The sequence below is a fragment of the Odontesthes bonariensis genome, chromosome 20 (genome assembly GCF_027942865.1).
Source record: "Odontesthes bonariensis isolate fOdoBon6 chromosome 20, fOdoBon6.hap1, whole genome shotgun sequence".
NCBI classification, from domain to species: Eukaryota; Metazoa; Chordata; class Actinopteri; order Atheriniformes; family Atherinopsidae; genus Odontesthes; species Odontesthes bonariensis.
The window spans coordinates 3557864-3577167 of record NC_134525.1 but is presented as its reverse complement, the minus strand read 5'-3'; the positions used below and the strand labels follow the sequence as shown (position 1 = coordinate 3577167).

Sequence of the window (19304 nt, the reverse complement as noted above, 5' to 3'; positions counted from 1 at the left end):
TTTAGTGGCCTCTAGAACGTACAATCCAGGAAAAACACTATCCAATCATACTGAACGGACCGTTAACAATGATTGGATTCTGATGCGTCTATCAAACTGCAATCTGCTCCTCCCTCCCCCTCCTCCCCCTGTGCGCGTACCCTGCTCCGTGAACGAATTACGCGTCCAGAAGCTTGGCAGGAAGCTAAACTAGAGCGAGCTTGGCTAGCACCTAGCATTATTAAACGTATAGTTAGCATATACTAAATACTAAATACGGCAACGATCGATGCTTGCTGTCCGAACACCAGTTTTAAAATCGCTGCATTGGCTCCCCGTGCGATTCAGGATTGATTTTAAGGTTCTTTTAGTTGTTTAGAAATGTCTTAATGGTCTTGGGCCTTCTTATCTATCTGATCTGCTTTTAAATTATGAGCCCTCGCGGACCCTGAGGTCCTCTGGTACCGGCCTTTTAGTTGTTCCTAAAGTTCGAACAAAAACTTATGATGAGACGTCGTTCCACTATTATGGACCTCATCTGTGGAACAGCCTGCCAGAGAACCTCAGGGCTGCAGAGACTGGTGATGTTTAAAAAAGAGGCTCAAGACCTACCTTTTTAGTTTAGCTTACAGCTGAATTTTATTTCATTTATTCATATAAATATATATATATATATATATATATATATATATATATCACGATTAATTTTATAATTTTATAATAATTTTATTTATTTATTGAATAATTTTATTTTGTTTTAGTTTACTTTTATCTATTCATCCATTATTTAAAATATCTATTTATTTATTATTATTATTATTATTATTATTATTATTATTATTATTATTATTATTATTTTTATATTTTTTATTATTTTTATTTTATTTTAAATTATTTTATTATATACTTATTATACACTTATTTATCCAGTGTTTTTCCTCATGGGGATCTTCCACACCGGGGACTATGCCCACTCGGTCTGTGGGGTCATTTGATATTGATGTTGCTCATGTTGGGGGGTGGTGGGGGGTGGTATATGTGCAGTGTGGTTGTCGGTGTGATGTTGTGTGTGAGTTTATGCATGAATTGATTTAATTATTGATTTTATTATGTAAAGCACTTTGTGCTGCTTTTTAGTATGAAAGGTGCTATATAAATAAAGTTTGATTTGATTTGATTTAAAAAGTCGGATGTTTTGTCCAAAAATTTGCATTTTTACATAAAGAGAACATTTATATTCTGCGGCATCAAAGTCACAAATTTGTGAGAGAAAAACTCACAAGTTCATTAAAAAAAAAGGGAAGAATATTCTGTGAGACTCATAAATTTAGAGGAAAACACTTGATTTTCACTGTAATTTAAAGAGTTATTTTAGCCCAGAATCATTAGATTAATCATAAGATTTTAAAGAGCCTTCTTATAATGCAGCCGTGCTCTGCACTAACTTCATGTGGCACACAGCATTCGATAAGTTATTCATTGTTTGATTTGAATTAAAACGTAATGAGGAAAACTCGTCAAGGCACAGATATTTCCTCTCAGATAAACCCCTGCAGTTTATATCCCAAAGAATTCCTACCACAGGACGCAATTACCCCACAGGTGAAGCGTCTTCCTCAACATCCAGCACAGATAACTTTACGTTTCTCCAAAAAAAGCACATTAAAGAAAATAAATCAGCGCTTTTATAGGACAACGGGTTAAATATTTATACCGTTTTATGCAAAGCAGACTGGAAAGAAAGGCTATTTTTAGCAGCTGCCTGCCTATAGGACAGCGCCAACTCTGCAGAGGGCAGCGGCGGCCATAAGGTCTCAATGACACAGGTGGCCCGTCCTCAGCTGGCAGCCGTTTGGGGTCTGAGCCGGAGGATCAACCCGTTTGCCAGAGGACGCGGGACACAAAGACACCTGGACGGGTCACCCTGAACCATCGATCAGACGGGCTGCTCTGAGGGTTGAGCCCCCGACGCAAGACAACGTTTCCTGCGACCTGTTCGACAAGCCTGCTTAATTACAAGTGGATCAATGGTGCTGCAGAGAGTGAGAAACAGAGAGGTCCGCTGAGCGCGCGCATCGATCTGCAGCCGCCACGTGCACACGCCTCCCCGTAGACTTCCAGGGACTCGGTGCAGATATTTAGATTTTACAGGTTTAGAGCTTCAGAAACAATGTGGGGCTCAGAAACTAACCAAAACATGGTGGAATGCAGAGGAAGCCGGGCTCTAAAGAACAGAGAAGCAGATTATCCAGAGGACGCAGCACACTGGAAAAAAATCAAAGTCTTACCAAGTATATTTGTCTCATTTCTAGTCCAAATATCTCATTACACTTAATATCAGACACAACTGCCTAACAAGTACTATTTCAGCCAGATATAGGGACTTGTTTGAAGACAATACATCTGGAATATCTTGTTAAATGAAAAAGTCTTGAAAACAAATTGTCACATAGCATATGAAACAAGCTTTTTTTTTTACATTTGAAGAGGTTTTTAAGCTAATTTCAAGATCACTTTTATCTCAAAAGTCCTAAATATCACATCTTATTTCAAGAAATCTTGACAAGCCGATTTTCACTAGTTCCATTGGCAGATTTTTTTGCTTATTTCAAGCAAAAACGTCTTTTATTTGTTGTTTTTTTACTTATTTTTGGAGGGGCATTTTTTCCAGTGTGTGAGAGAAAAACTCACAAGTTCATTAAAAAAAAAAGGGAAGAATATTCTGTGAGATTCGTATATTTAGAGGGAAACCACTTGGATTTTCTCTAAGACTGAGATTAAAAAACGTACAAGGCGGAAAAAATTTGCAAATTTAGAAGAAAACACTTGATTTTCACTGTAATTTAAAGAGTTATTTTAGCCCAGAATCATTAGATTAATCATAAGATTTTAAAGAGCCTTCTTATAATGCAGCCGTGCTCTGCACTAACTTCATGTGGCACAGCATTCGATAAGTTATCGATCGGTACCCGCCACACGCTTGTCTCCTCGTAGACTTCCAGCGACTCGGTGCACGTTTGCCTTTAAGCGTCTGGGATAGCGATAGCGTAACAGTGAGCCGAAGCACGAACATCTGCAGACAGCTGTGTGAAAGCAGCGCCTGGGCACGGCAGCGATGGTGGATGAACAAAGCAGGATGATGCAAGAAAGAAAGAAGTGGGAGAGGCAATCTGCGAGCACGAAAGGTGGAAACAAAGGCAGAAATGACAGCAGAAAGGAGGCACACAAAGGTTACGCTTTCACTCCTCATCAGTGCGGTTTTTCAGATCTGATTCTGGAGATTGTCAGAAATCAGGGCGTGATAAAAAACGTTCAAACTGCAGATACATGGGGCGGTCTGTGGCGTGGTGGGTACAGCAGGCGCCCCACGTACAGAGGCTATAGTCCTCGTGCAGCTGGCCCCGGTTCGGACGCCCTTTGCTGCGTGTTATTCCCCCTCTCTCTGCCCCCTGCTTCCTGTCTCTCTTCACTGTCCCATATAATGCAGTCATAAAAAGCCCAAAAAATAAAAATAAAAATAAATAAATAAATAAAAAAAACTACAGATACATCCGCAGAGCTTGTGTATCCTAAAACTCGTGTCGTTTGTGACTAATATTCATCATATCAACATGAGAAGCAGCTAATTCTACAATCTACAGTATCCGAGGAACGCCCAGCAAACCGAACTAAGACAGTGAACTGAATTATTTTTTATGGTTATTGTTTTTATAAGGTTTGATTATTATGATTATTTTTGATTATTCTATTCTATTTATTATAATTGATTATTTTTATGATTAATATGATTATTAATATGATTATTTTGGAATGATTTTATTGCCTTCTTGTGATTCTATGTAGCTGTAAAGCACTTTGAATTGCCTTGTTTACGAATTGTGCTCTACAAATAAAATTGCCTTGCCTTGAACTTTCCCAAAGTTGAACCTCCCAGAAGGAGGAGGGACCGGGTTGATTCGTATCGCCGCAGCCGAGTACGAACTCATCCGACTGGAAGCAGACCAGACCTCAAAAACAGCGTCCCTATCTGAAGAGAAGACCACGAGTTTCCCCCTCCGGCTGCTTCAGAACAGATTGGATCGCACGTGAAAGTAAAACTGGGACATTTGCTGCTTCGCTTTCAGTTATTTTAAAAGAAAATATTTACACTGGAAAAAATCAAAGTCTTACCAAGTATATTTGTCTCATTGAGTATCTCATTACACTTAATATCAGACACAACTGCCTAACAAGTACCATTTCAGCCAGATATAGGGACTTGTTTTAATACAAAACATCTGGAATATCTTGTTAAATGAAAAAGTCTTGAAAACAAATTGTTTTGAGTCACATATCACATGAAACGAGCTTTTTTTTTTTCATTTGAAGAGGTTTTTAAGCTAATTTCAAGATCACTTTTATCTCAAAAGTCCTAAATATCACATCTTATTTCAAGAAATCTTGACAAGCCGATTTTCACTAGTTCCATTGGCAGATTTATTTGCTTATTTCAAGCAAAAACGTCTTGTATTTGTTGTTTTTTTACTTATTTTTGGAGGGGCATTTTTTCCAGTGTGTATTTAAGTCCAGGTTGAAGACACACCTATTTTCAGCTGCGTTGGAATAAAGCTCCAAATCTGAAGCTTGAGTTTCAAAACTTAATCCCATTTTAACTTCTGATTTTATCTGATTTTATCTATTGTTCTTATTTCTTTCTTTTTTGTTTAAAATTTAAATCGTGCTTTTTATTTCCACTGTTTTAATGTATCTGTAAAGCACTTTGAATCGCCCTGTAGTTGAATTGGGCTGTACAACTATAGTGGACAAAATCAAAGTCTTACCAAGTATATTTGTCTCATTTCTAGTCAAAATATCTCATTACACTTAATATAAGACACAACTGCCTAACAAGTGCTATTTCAGCCAGATATAGGGACTTGTTTGAAGACAATACATCTGGAATATCTTGTTAAATGAAAAAGTCTTGAAAACAAATTGTTTTGAGTCACATATCACATGAAACAAGCTTTTTTTTTTTACATTTGAAGAGGTTTTTAAGCTAATTTCAAGATCACTTTTAACTCAAAAGTCCTAAATATCACATCTTATTTCAAGAAATCTGTACAAGCCGATTTTCACTAGTTCCATTGGCAGATTTTTTTTGCTTATTTCAAGCTAAAACGTCTTTTATTTGCTGTCTTATTTTTGGAGGGGCAGTTTTTCCAGTGTAGGATTTTGGACTGTTTTCTCTTTTCTTTCCCACTTCTACTCCTTCAGAAGCAGAAGTGGGTGAACAAAGAAGCCTCGGCCTCAAACGACGGCTCAGAATCAGAATCAGTGACACATCTGCGACGCCATCACAGGGACGAGACAAAGTGACTGCTGGGAAAAAGGTCTATTAAGGTGCTTTGAGACATTTTAAATCCTGAGTGTAACCAGCTGGCTGACAGCGATCCCTCCCTCCGGCAAAATCTTATTACTAATAGATTAAAAATCCTTTTGAAGACTGATGACTAATAACTACAATCATCAAATGATTGTCTATCATTTCCAGCTAACTATTGAAGCTAATAATCATCTCAGCGTCTCCGTAAACAATCTATTAAAGGGGATCGTGTTCGCTTTAACCGCTTCCTAAAAGCCCGTTTCCATCTCACACGTCACACACAAGCAGACACATAAAGGGACGCAGTTTGAAGCCCGTGCAGTGCTGTGGTCGGACCGGATTCTGACTCACTTCCTGGTGCGGTTCTGGACGACCTGCTGCTGCTGCTGCTGCTGCTGGACCTGCTGGGAGGGGGCGGGCCTCTTACGACTGGGCTCCATCACCGGGGAGGGCAGGCCGGGTCGCACCGCCGGGCTCCCTCCGTACGGTGGCCCCGGTGGGCCCATGGGAGCTCCCTGGTGGGGCATCCTCGCTCCGGACGGCATGCCGGGACGCTGGGGAGGAAGCAGGAAGAGAGGAGTCACACGTGTGGAAAAACAGTCCAAAACAAAAGCATAGAAAGGTTTTTTATGAGCGTTTCCTAAATCATCAAATCAAATCAAATTTATTTGTAGCACATTTCATGTAGAAACAATTCAAAGTGCTTCACATAAAATAAAAGCATTGCAGCAGGGAGTGGAAGAAGCATTAAAAATACATAAAATAATATAAAGAGAAACAAATAAAATCATTTAAATGAATTTAAAAACAAGCAACAGTCCAGATAAGTTCAAAGATAAACGTGCAGATTTCATGCATAGACACATGAGAACAGAAATGTCTTTAACCTGGATTTAAAAATGTCTCCATTTGGTGAAAGTTTAAAGAGAAATCATCATATTTTTCTAACAAAAACAAAACCAGTCACTCAGCAGTACAATTTCAAACCTTCTCCTATCTTTTCCAACTTTTTGTAACCTTGAAATGATCAAACAACAGCAGCTTGTTGCGCAATCTAGTGACGTTTGAAAATGTTTACAACCTGGACGTGAAGGGCTTTTATCATTTCACCATCAGGTGTGAAATGAAATACTTCAGAGCCCTAAAAGGCTGATTTGTCTTTCCAACTCTACAGAAAAGTTGCTTTGTCTTGTTTGAAAAGACGAAGTATGTGTTCGAAACCGCATACTTCTCCTACTACTCATACTAACTTTTTGAGTTAGTATGTGAGTTTGAGTAAGCGAGATATTCCCGGATGTATACTAGATTCTCTGAAATGTTGGGTATGCATCATGAGGTTACTACTCATACTCAAACTACCCAAGATGCAACGTAACGTGACGTCGCCGATCGTCATTTCCTGTCAAAACGGCAGTTTCAAGCTAGCTACAACGAGGGTAGGTTCACTTCCTGTTTTCAAAACAAAAGCACCAATTGTATGGTAATGGCTTTCCCTATGATAAAAGGCAACGGGTATTTTATTTTGTGAAAATAACCGGAAGTGCGTTGCTCACTGCGGCTAGCTTTAGTAGCGCCGAATTCGTGGGAACAAAATTGTAAATAGCCGGTATTTTGTCAGGTTTTCAACACGTTGGGGATCTAAACGACTACTTTCTCTCCTGAAAATGTTTCAAATGTTGCTAAAGTTTATAGAGTTTAGAGCTTAAGGGAAATCAGCTTCAGGCCGGCTGATTTCGGCTCGGGCAGGAGCGAAATGCATTGTGGGTAAACGCTCTGCATACTGTCTGATCGATCAGTATGTAGTATGTAGTATGTAGTATGGAAGTATGTAGTATGTAGTATGTAATATGGAAGTATGTAGTATGTAGTATGGAAGTATGTAGTATGTAGTATGTAGTATGCAGTATGTAGTATGTAATATGGAAGTATGTAGTATGTAGTATGTAGTATGTAGTATGTAGTATGTAGTATGGAAGTATGTAGTATGTAATATGGAAGTATGTAGTATGTAGTATGTAGTATGTAGTATGTAATATGGAAGTATGTAGTATGTAGTATGTAGTATGCAGTATGTAGTATGTAGTATGTAATATGGAAGTATGTAGTATGTAGTATGTAGTATGCAGTATGTAGTATGGAAGTATGTAGTATGTAGTATGTAGTATGTAGAATGCAGTATGTAGTATGTAGTATGTAGTATGCAGTATGGAAGTATGTAGTATGCAGATTGTAGTATGTAGTATGTAGTATGCGGTTTTGAACACAGCCTAACTCTAATTTTCACACAATGCTGGAAACAAAAGCTGAAAACAATCGCAGATCTCTTGTGTTTGTCTTCTCTAAACATTTAGGTTTGCAAACTGCATTCAAACTGCATTCAAACTGCCTTCAAACTGCCTTCAAACTGCATTCAAACTGCCTTCAAACTGCATTCAAACTGCCTTCAAACTGCCTTCAAACTGCCTTCAAACTGCATTCAAACTGCCTTCAAACTGCCTTCAAACTGCCTTCAAACTGCTTTCAAACTGCCTTCAAACTGCATTCAAACTGCCTTCAAACTGCCTTCAAACTGCCTTCAAACTGCTTTCAAACTGCCTTCAAACTGCCTTCAAACTGCCTTCAAACTGCCTTCAAACTGCCTTCAAACTGCCTTCAAACTGCCTTCAAACTGCATTCAAACTGCATTCAAACTGCATTCAAACTGCCTTCAAACTGCATTCAAACTGCCTTCAAACTGCATTCAAACTGCCTTCAAACTGCCTTCAAACTGCCTTCAGACTGCCTTCAAACTGCCTTCAAACTGCCTTCAAACTGCATTCAAACTGCATTCAAACTGCATTCAAACTGCATTCAAACTGCCTTCAAACTGCATTCAAACTGCCTTCAAACTGCATTCAAACTGCATTCAAACTGCATTCAAACTGCATTCAAACTGCCTTCAAACTGCATTCAAACTGCCTTCAAACTGCCTTCAAACTGCCTTCAAACTGCTTTCAAACTGCCTTCAAACTGCATTCAAACTGCCTTCAAACTGCCTTCAAACTGCATTCAAACTGCATTCAAACTGCATTCAAACTGCCTTCAAACTGCATTCAAACTGCATTCAAACTGCATTCAAACTGCATTCAAACTGCATTCAAACTGCCTTCAAACTGCATTCAAACTGCCTTCAAACTGCATTCAAACTGCATTCAAACTGCATTCAAACTGCATTCAAACTGCATTCAAACACATGTTCCAGGCCTCGCACCTCCCAAATAAAGCAACCCATGTCGGGGCCCACAGCCCTGCACTCCCCTTCATGACGCCTGGGAACAACTGGGGGACTCTCACCTGTGCTTGTCACTCCTATGGCAGCAGCTGCCTTCCGGCTGGGTTTATTGTCTGAAACCAAGCACGGGTTTGTGTGGAAGACAGAAAACAGACCTCCCACTGTTTCTGAAGGTCTCCACATGAGCACATCTGCTGAGAATCCTCTAATTAAAAACGAACAGAGAGAAATCACAGCCGGCTCCACTGTGAGCAAAGCGCTGCTTCTGAAATGATTTCAGCCACATTTTTAACCTGAAAGCTGAATTAAAAGTGGGTGGATTGTGTAAGACAGATCACTGAAATCAAAAGCCGCTCGCTCTATGATCAGACGGTGGTTTTTTACATGAATTTGGTGCCGGAGCAGGAACATTTCCCCCACCGCGGTTGCGTCACGTCTATTTAAACGACGCCGTGAACGTTGGGGGGGGGGGGCTGAGCTGACCCACCGCTGCAGTTTGGAAAGTGACACGTTCCCTTAGTCTTGCTCAACATATCAGCTGCTCCGACAGTTCCAAGTTTCCTTTGTCTTGCTTTTTCGTTTCGTAACGCCCCGAATGTTTTTAATGGGTGACGGAAGGCCACACGGTCCTTCAGCGCTTCACCTCGGAAAGATGCTCGTTACTCCAGATTGTAGCGTCGACCTTTTGTTGGCTTTCTCTCATGAAAATGTTCATCCTAAAGCAGCCTTGCTTCACTGGAAAAAATCAAAGTCTTACCAAGTATATTTGTCTAATTTCTAGTTAAAATATCTCATTGCACTTAATATCAGACACAACTGCCTAACAAGTACTATTTCAGCCAGATATAGGGACTTGTTTGAAGACAATACATCTTGAATATCTTGTTAAATGAAAAAGTCTTGAAAACAAATTGTTTTGAGTCACATATCATATGAAACAAGCTTTTTTTTTTATTTGAAGAGGTTTTTAAGCTAATTTCAAGATCACTTTTATCTCAAAAGTCCTAAATATCACATCTTATTTCAAGAAAAATCATGACAAGCCGATTTTCACTAGTTCCATTGGCAGATTTTTTTGCTTATTTCAAGCAAAAACGTCTTTTATTTGTTGTTTTTTTACTTATTTTCGGAGGGGCATTTTTTCCAGTGTGACACTACTTGTCGCCTGCTTGTTTACTCGTTCACTTCCTTTATAACGGACGATAAACAAAAGGCAGACAGCTAAATAAGTTTCACTCTTTGTGAAATGTTTGGCGACCGTTGGCTGAAAGTTAAGGGCACGCCGTGACCTTTTTCTGTTCCATCGTGTAACATGATGGAACAAGTCTGCTGGACAGGACTGTTGTGACTCATTCACATTACTTTCTGACTAAAAATAACTACTTTGTGCACTCTGTGACAGCTCAGCTCTCATCACACAAGAGGAAAAGTTCTAATTAATCGCATTACTGTAAAGCACGGTGCATCTTTTTGTTCTTGTTTCATATTGCATACATCTAAATGTTTAGTTTTAAAGATAAGTAATGTAACATCCCCTTTATTGGTCACATCTGGGCGACTAAAGCAGCCTATTTAACGTCTTCGGCGCGCCTACACTGGAAAAAATGCCCTAAAAATAAGTAAAAACAACAATTACAAGACGTTTTTACTTGAAATAAGCAAATAAATCTGCCAATGGAACTAGTGAAAATCGGCTTGTCAAGATTTCTTGAAATAAAATGTGATATTTATGGACTTTTGAGATAAAAGTGATCTTGAAATTAGCTTAAAAACCTCTTCAAATGAAAAAAAAAAAGCTTGTTTCATGTGAAATATGACTCAAAACAATTTGTTTTCAAGACTTTTTCATTTAACAAGATATTCCAGATGTATTGTCTTCAAACCAGTCCCTATATCTGGCTGAAATAGAACTTGTTAGGCAGTTGTGTCTGATACTAAGTGTAATGAGATACTCAATGAGACAAATATACTTGGAAAGATTTAGATTTTTTTCCAGTGTAAACACTGAATCTGTCCACAGTAAACAGGTCTCAACACATCAACTGTATTGCTCTACATTCAAAAATAAACTTTGATGCTATTTTTATCACTTTAAAGGCATCTTTCACCCACAGCGACCCACGGCTTTGTTTAAAGAGGTTTTCTGAAAGCCGGGGGGATTTCTGGAGCCAAAACCTTTAATTTCTCAGCCTCCGAAGCAGTTTAAACATCCCAGATTTACTGTAAATCTCTGACTTTGATCTCGTGTTTGGAGAACATAATTGTTCGGATGTTGACGCGGCACACATGTCACAGACTCAAAAGGTGAGAGCGTGCACGTGTCTGAATGGGGCGAAAAACCCCCGTTTGCACCCTGGGATGCTCAGGATTTAACGAACCGTTCTGGATTTCTAAGCTTCGTGCTGAAAGGCGACAGAGCTCCTGAAATAAAAGCACCAGGATGTCAGGTAGGCCTCTAAATGAACACTTAATAATGAACATGTGTTCAAGTACCTCTCAGCCCTGCTGTTTGGAGTAAATTAATTCCAAAGTGTATGCACACTGGAAAAAATCAAAGTCTTACCAAGTATATTTGTCCCATTTCTAGTCAAAATATCTCATTACACTTAATATCAGACACAACTGCCTAACAAGTACTATTTCAGCCAGATATAGGGACTTGTTTTAATACAATACATCTGGAATATCTTGTTAAATGAAAAAGTCTTGAAAACAAATTGTTTTGAGTCACATTTCACATGAAGCAAGCTTTTTTTTTACATTTGAAGAGGTTTTTAAGCTAATTTCAAGATCACTTTTAACTCAAAAGTCCCAAATATCACATCTTATTTCAAGAAATCTTGACAAGCCGATTTTCACTAGTTCCATTGGCAGATTTTTTGCTTATTTCAAGCAAAAATGTCTCGTATTTGTTGTTTTTTTTACTTATTTTTGGAGGGGCATTTTTTCCAGTGAGGATGTCAGGTAGGCCTCTAAATGAACACTTAATAATAAACACGTATTCAAGTACCTCTCAGCCCTGCTGTTTGGAGTAAATCCATCCCAAAGCGTATGCAGAGCAGACAGCAGAATGTAGATGTTTAAGCATCGAGCTCAGAAGCTAAAAAGCTAAAAAGCTAAAAAGTCTCTGAAGCCACATCTGCACTGGAAAAAATCTAAATCTTACCAAGTATATATGTCTCATTGAATATCTCTTTACACTTAATATCAGACACAACTGCCTAACAAGTACTATTTCAGCCAGATATAGGGACTTGTTTTAATACAATACATCTGGAATATCTTGTTAAATGAAAAAGTCTTGAAAACAAATTGTTTTGAGTCACATTTCACATGAAGCAAGCTTTTTTTTTACATTTGAAGAGGTTTTTAAGCTAATTTCAAGATCACTTTTAACTCAAAAGTCCTAAATATCACATCTTATTTCAAGAAATCTTGACAAGCCGATTTTCACTAGTTCCATTGGCAGATTTTTTTGCTTATTTCAAGCAAAAAACGTCTTTTATTTGTTGTTTTTTACTTATTTTTGGAGGGGCATTTTTTCCAGCTGACAGCAGGATGTAGATTTTTAAGCATCGAGCTCAGAAGCTAAAAAGCTAAAAAGTCTCTGAAGCCACATCTGAGGAAGGAACAGCTAAATGTTTTGGCTCCAGCAGACGACCTTACGTAGGCCCACATTTTTCAAACATTTGTCACCTCTAATATGAATCACCGCGCGTACATCCAAACATCCAAAGTGATCTTTAGACTGTCCACAAAGACAGCGAAAACAAACAAAAACACAGAGGGGGGCGAACGGTGAGAAAACCGGGCCTAAATTCACTCGCTCGGAGCGGATTGTGACAGCATAAGACAGGCTGAGACGGACATATTGTGCCACCGAGAGGAGATCCTGCGATAAGAAGCCGGAGCAGACGCTGCTGTCACTCTGGCCTGGAAGGCTGGAGCGGGGGAGGGGATGCGTGGGCTCGCACCGACTGAGAGGGTCTCCGAACAGGAGAGGATAAAACAACATATGGTCGGGGGCCCCCTGCTCATATGTTGTCGCCTTGTGGAGTCTTAAGAGACATCCTTCCTTTACTGTCGACTTCCTACCTAAGCGAGACAATAGGAGGCATCAGGCTGGACAGACTGGACTCATATTGCAGCAGTCTGGAGAATCTGAGCTCTCCTAATAACAGATACAGAAAGCTGGACGATATAAATCCACACACACAATGAGCCCAGCTCTATAGTCTGACCTGCTGAACTGACTCCAACACTCTGCCGGAGCTCTGCCAGCCAGGCAGCAATCGAATCTGCCATGTGGATGGATATCTGAGAAGTGTGTTGGCATCTCTGGGAAAGCTGACAGGATCTGAAGAGGCCAAAGTTAACCCGAGTCCGCACGCACGGTCCCACAAAGGCTTCGAGGGGAGCCGTGATATGTGAGAGCGCGGTTCCTTCACACTGGAACAAAATGCTTCTCCAAAAATACGTTAAAAAAAACAACAAATACGAGACGTTTACGCTTGAAATAAGCAAAAAAAATCTGCCAAACAAGTGAAAGTCGTCTTGTCACACTGGAAAAAATCAAAGTCTTACCAAGTATATTTGTCTCATTTCTAGTCAAAATATCTGATTACTCTTAATATCAGACACAACTGCCTAACAAGTTCTATTTCAGCCAGATACATCTTGAATATATTGTTAAATGAAAAAGTCTTGAAAACAAATTGTTTTGAGTCACATGTCATATGAAACAAGCTTTTTTTTTTACATTTGAAGAGGTTTTTAAGCTAATTTCAAGATCACTTTTATCTCAAAAGTCCTAAATATCACATCTTATTTCAAGAAATCTTGACAAGCCGATTTTCACTAGTTCCATTGGCAGATTTTTTTTGCTTATTTCAAGCAAAAACATCTTGTATTTGTTGTTTTTCTTACTTATTTTTGGAGGGGCATTTTTTCCAGTGCAAGATTTCTTGAAATAAGATGTGATATTTAGGACTTTTGAGATAAAAGTGATCTTGAAATTGGCTTAAAAACCTCTTCAAATGAAAAAAAAAAAAGCTTGTTTCATATGATATGTGACTCAAAACAAGATGTTTTCAAGACTTTTTCATTTAACAATATATTCAAGATGTATTGTATTAAAACAAGTCCCTATAGCTGGCTGAAATGGTGCTTGTTAGGCAGTTGTGTCTGATATTAAGTGTAATGAGATACTCAATGAGACAAATATACTTGGTAAGATTTAGATTTTTTCCAGAGCACCGGGTCGTTCCAGAAGATATCCAAATTTATTTAACAGAAATATAGAAGAAACAATCCCGATGTTTGTTTTAGAAGGGAAAATAAATTATGCTCATTCAGGAAACAGAGCGCAGCCGTTCTCAGTGGGTGCTTCATTTCAGAAATGTTGGAAATCAACAAATAAAGGACGTAAATTTGTTTCTATCAGATCAATTATGGCCAAAAACATCCCGCTGACATGCCTGTTAGCTAACAGTTTAAAGAAAAACACCACTTAAGCTCCAGCTGTCTGCTCAAATGGTAAAAGCATTCCACTGAAAACACAAAATCCTCCTATTTAAAATAACTTGAAGGCTTGTTTAATTGGATGAGTCAAACTGATTAATCCAGCGGCCGAAAGGCAACCTTCAGACGAGCTTTCGATCAGTGCTCATCCAGGGTGTGCTGGCTGCCTTTTTACTTACTAACACATCTAAAGAGTTCCTACAACAGTTAGGAGGAGGTGCAATTAATAAAGCCGTCATAGCTGTCCGACTTTAACAGGGTTCACTAATAAAATCACACGTTCCCATCTGGCTGTTTGATCTAATCTCACCCGTACATGCACCTAGAAAGATTAGATATAATAACTCAAAACTACACACCACACATGAGCCAATAACTGGTCCAAAGAAGGTCTGAAATGTTCCTGAGTGACGTCGTCCACATTCCCAGAGTCACTCGTGTACATTTGGCCAAGAGTCAGTGGGTCTACATGATGAGATTAATTGGATTATTATGCTCCTTATTTGAGCAAGGGTAATTCTCCTTGGATATGTGGCGGTGAATGAATGGGATCAGAGGCACAAAGCGTGTCATACCCCGGTATGATAGGTGGCGCTGTACCCATTCCAGCTGTTGCTAATAGAGCCACTTCCTGTTGACCTCTGCACCACCAACAACAACAACAAACTCAGGCATTGGAGAAAGATGGAGAACGCAGAGCCAGATGAAGCTACGTCCCTCTACATTTGCTCTGTGATGAGCTGCTTGTTGCACAAACTCGATGCCCAACGGAGCATTCTCCATCGCGTTGTTTGTTTCTTTCTGACGGCGACAACAACAGGAATATCGTCTCCTTTGACTTCCGGGTCACGACCCCGGGAAAACATCTGGAGCATGCGCAGAACGCAAAGTCTGATTCACCACGTGCTTCAGCGTCTACAAGCAGGTTTAATGTGACTTTCAACCCAGTTATCTCGGGGTCTTAATCCGATCCGATCCAATTCTTAGTCAGATTAAGGTGTCTACATGCACTTAATAACTCAGTCTGACTGTAATTTAGCCAAAAATCCGATCCTTTCAGTGCCATGTGACCCCACTGAGTGTCTCGCTCTGTATTTTCAAAAGTCATCACACTTTTCTGCTTTCTAACTCTCATCCTCAAATAGTTAGGGTTAGGAGTCAAAAACACATAGTTAGGTTTAGAGGTAATCCAAATGCTTAGCTGCTAAAATCTACAGGGCAGCTCTGAGCTAACAGTGCAACAGTACGCGTTCATTCATTCATTGGTCTTAAAGTATTGGTGAAATAAAGACAGATAATGCCTTATTTAGAGGCTGTATCGTCTCTGCCCTGTTCTCTCCTGTTATATGGATATACGCCGATCTCCAGTGATCTAAATATCTTCCGAAGGACGCCGACTTTCACCAAACTGTTATTGATGAGTAGATGAACGTGTTTTATGCCGGAAATAAGGTCCAGGTTTCGGAAAAATAATCCATTTTGTAGGAATTATCTTGAATATAACAAAGTCGCCATAACCTGTGAGTGAGGAAGGGAGATGGTGGGCGGGGTCTGCTCAGGCCTGTGAAACTGACCAATCAGGTGACCCTGAGCCAACCATCACATAGGAAGTTTAACTTAAAGGGTCATTTAATCAAAATGAGATTTTCCCATTTTCCTGCGTAGTAACGCAACCATGCAGAGGGTTTTATGAGCTGAGACTTTGGCTGTGTGTCGAAACCGCATACTTCTCCTACTACTCCTACTAACTGTTTGAGTTAGTATGTGAGTTTGAGTAAGCAGAAGTTCCCGGATGCATACTAGATTCTCCTAAATGTTGGGTGTGCATCATGAGGTTACTACTCATACTCAAACTACCCAAGATGCAACGTAACGTGACGTCGCCGATCGTCATTTCCTGTCAAAACGGCAGTTTCAAGCTAGCTACAACGAGGGAAGGTTCACTTCCTGTTTTCAAAACAAAAGCACCAATTGTATCGTAATGGCTTTCCCTCTTATAAAAGGCAACGGGTATTTTATTTTGTGAAAATAACCAGAAGTGCGTTGCTCACTGCGGCTAGCTTTAGTAGCGCCGAATTCGTGGGAACAAAATGGTAAATAGCCGGTATTTTGTCAGGTTTTCAACACGTTGGGGATCTAAACGACTACTTTCTCACCTGAAAATGTTTCAAATGTTGCTAAAGTTTACAGAGTTTAGAGCTTAAGAGAAATCAGCTTCAGGCCGGCTGATTTCGGCTCGGGTAGGAGCAAAATGCATTGTGGGTAAACGCTCTGCATACTGTCTGATCGATGATTATGCAGTATGTAGTATGTAGTATGTAGTATGTAGTATGCAGTATGTAGTATGTAGTATGCAGTATGCAGTATGTAGTATGTAGTATGCAGTATGTAGTATGTAGTATGCAGTATGTAGTATGCAGTATGCAGTATGTAGTATGCAGTATGTAGTATGTGGTATGCAGTATGCAGTATGTAGTATGTAGTATGCAGTATGTAGTATGTAGTATGCAGTATGCAGTATGTAGTATGTAGTATGCAGTACGTAGTATGTAGTATGCAGTATGCAGTATGCAGTATGTAGTATGTAGTATGCAGTATGCAGTATGTAGTATGTAGTATGCAGTATGTAGTATGTAGTATGCAGTACGTAGTATGTAGTATGTAGTATGCAGTATGCAGTACGTAGTATGCAGTATGCAGTACGTAGTATGCAGTATGTAGTATGTAGTATGTAGTATGCAGTATGCAGTATGCAGTATGTAGTATGCAGTATGTAGTATGTAGTATGCAGTATGCAGTATGTAGTATGCATTATGCAGTATGTAGTATGTAGTATGCAATATGCAGTATGTAGTATGTAGTATGCAGTATGTAGTATGTAGTATACAGTATGTAGTATGTAGTATGCAGTATGCAGTATGTAGTATACAGTATGTAGTATGCAGTATGTAGTATGTAGTATGCAGTATGCAGTATGTAGTATGTAGTATGTAGTATGCAGTATGTAGTATGTAGTATGCAGTATGCAGTATGCAGTATGTAGTATGCAGTATGCAGTATGTAGTATACAGTATGTAGTATACATTATGCAGTATGTAGTATGTAGTATGCAGTATGTAGTATGTAGTATGCAGTATGCAGTATGCAGTATGTAGTATGCAGTATGCAGTATGCAGTATGTAGTATGCAGTATGCAGTATGCAGTATACAGTATGTAGTATGTAGTATGCAGTATGCAGTATGTAGTATGCAGTATGCAGTATGCAGTATGTAGTATGTAGTATGTAGTATGCAGTATGCAGTATGTAGTATGCAGTATGCAGTATGTAGTATACAGTATGTAGTATGTAGTATGCAGTATGCAGTATGTAGTATGTAGTATGCAGTATGCAGTATGCAGTATGTAGTATGCAGTATGCAGTATGTAGTATACAGTATGTAGTATACATTATGCAGTATGCAGTATGCAGTATGTAGTATGCAGTATGCAGTATGTAGTATACAGTATGTAGTATGTAGTATGCAGTATGCAGTATGCAGTATGTAGTATGCAGTATGCAGTATGTAGTATGTAGTATGCAGTATGCAGTATGTAGTATGTAGTATGCAGTATGCAGTATGTAGTATGTAGTATGCAGTATGTAGTATGTAGTATGCAGTATGCAGTATGCAGTATGTAGTATGTAGTATGCAGTATGCAGTATGTAGTATGTAGTATGCAGTATGTAGTATGTAGTATGCAGTATGCAGTATGCAGTATGTAGTATGCAGTATGCAGTATGTAGTATACAGTATGTAGTATACATTATGCAGTATGTAGTATGTAGTATGCAGTATGTAGTATGTAGTATGCAGTATGTAGTATGTAGTATGCAGTATGCAGTATGTAGTATGCAGTATGCAGTATGTAGTATACAGTATGTAGTATGTAGTATGCAGTATGCAGTATGTAGTATGTAGTATGCAGTATGCAGTATGTAGTATGCAGTATGCAGTATGTAGTATACAGTATGTAGTATACATTATGCAGTATGTAGTATGTAGTATGCAGTATGCAGTATGCAGTATGTAGTATACAGTATGTAGTATGTAGTATGCAGTATGTAGTATGTAGTATGTAGTATGCAGTATGCAGTATGCAGTATGTAGTATACAGTATGTAGTATGTAGTATGCAGTATGCAGTATGTAGTATACAGTATGTAGTATGCAGTATGTAGTATGTAGTTTGCAGTATGCAGTATGCAGTATGTAGTATGTAGTATGCAGTATGTAGTATGTAGTATGCAGTATGTAGTATGTAGTATGCAGTATGCAGTATGTAGTATGCAGTATGCAGTATGTAGTATACAGTATGTAGTATACATTATGCAGTATGTAGTATGTAGTATGCAGTATGTAGTATGTAGTATGCAGTATGCAGTATGCAGTATGTAGTATGCAGTATGCAGTATGTAGTATACAGTATGTAGTATGTAGTATGCAGTATGCAGTATGCAGTATGTAGTATGCAGTATGCAGTATGCAGTATGTAGTATGTAGTATGTAGTATGCAGTATGCAGTATGTAGTATGCAGTATGCAGTATGTAGTATACAGTATGTAGTATGTAGTATGCAGTATGCAGTATGCAGTATGTAGTATGTAGTATGCAGTATGCAGTATGTAGTATGCAGTATGCAGTATGTAGTATACAGTATGTAGTATACATTATGCAGTATGCAGTATGCAGTATGCAGTATGTAGTATGCAGTATGCAGTATGTAGTATACAGTATGTAGTATGTAGTATGCAGTATGCAGTATGCAGTATGTAGTATGCAGTATGCAGTATGCAGTATGTAGTATGCAGTATGTAGTATACAGTATGCAGTATACATTATGCAGTATGCAGTATGCAGTATGTAGTATGTAGTATGCAGTATGTAGTATGCAGTATGCAGTATGCAGTATGTAGTATGTAGTATGCAGTATGTAGTATGCAGTATGCAGTATGTAGTATGTAGTATGCAGTATGTAATATGTAGTATGCAGTATGCAGTATGTAGTATGTGGTATGTAGTATGTGGTTTCGAACACAGCCTCTGAGATGTTCGCCTCGACCTGAATGTCTTTAAGTGCTAAAAAACACTGAATAATAGAGGAAAAGAAAACCCGAAACAAAAACAGCAA

The 19304-nt window shown here is 38.9% G+C and overlaps 1 protein-coding gene across 5 annotated transcripts in view; it reads right to left on the bottom strand.

Moving 5' to 3' along the window:
• smarcd3b (SWI/SNF related BAF chromatin remodeling complex subunit D3b) overlaps positions 1 to 19304 on the bottom strand; it is an 81590-nt gene that overhangs the window by 30200 nt on the left and 32086 nt on the right. For all 5 annotated transcript variants that reach the window (XM_075452239.1, XM_075452241.1, XM_075452238.1 and 2 more), the window contains exon 2: positions 5696 to 5898. In XM_075452239.1, coding sequence (XP_075308354.1) covers positions 5696 to 5898 — 203 coding nt within the window. The remainder of the gene's footprint in view (positions 1 to 5695; positions 5899 to 19304) is intronic.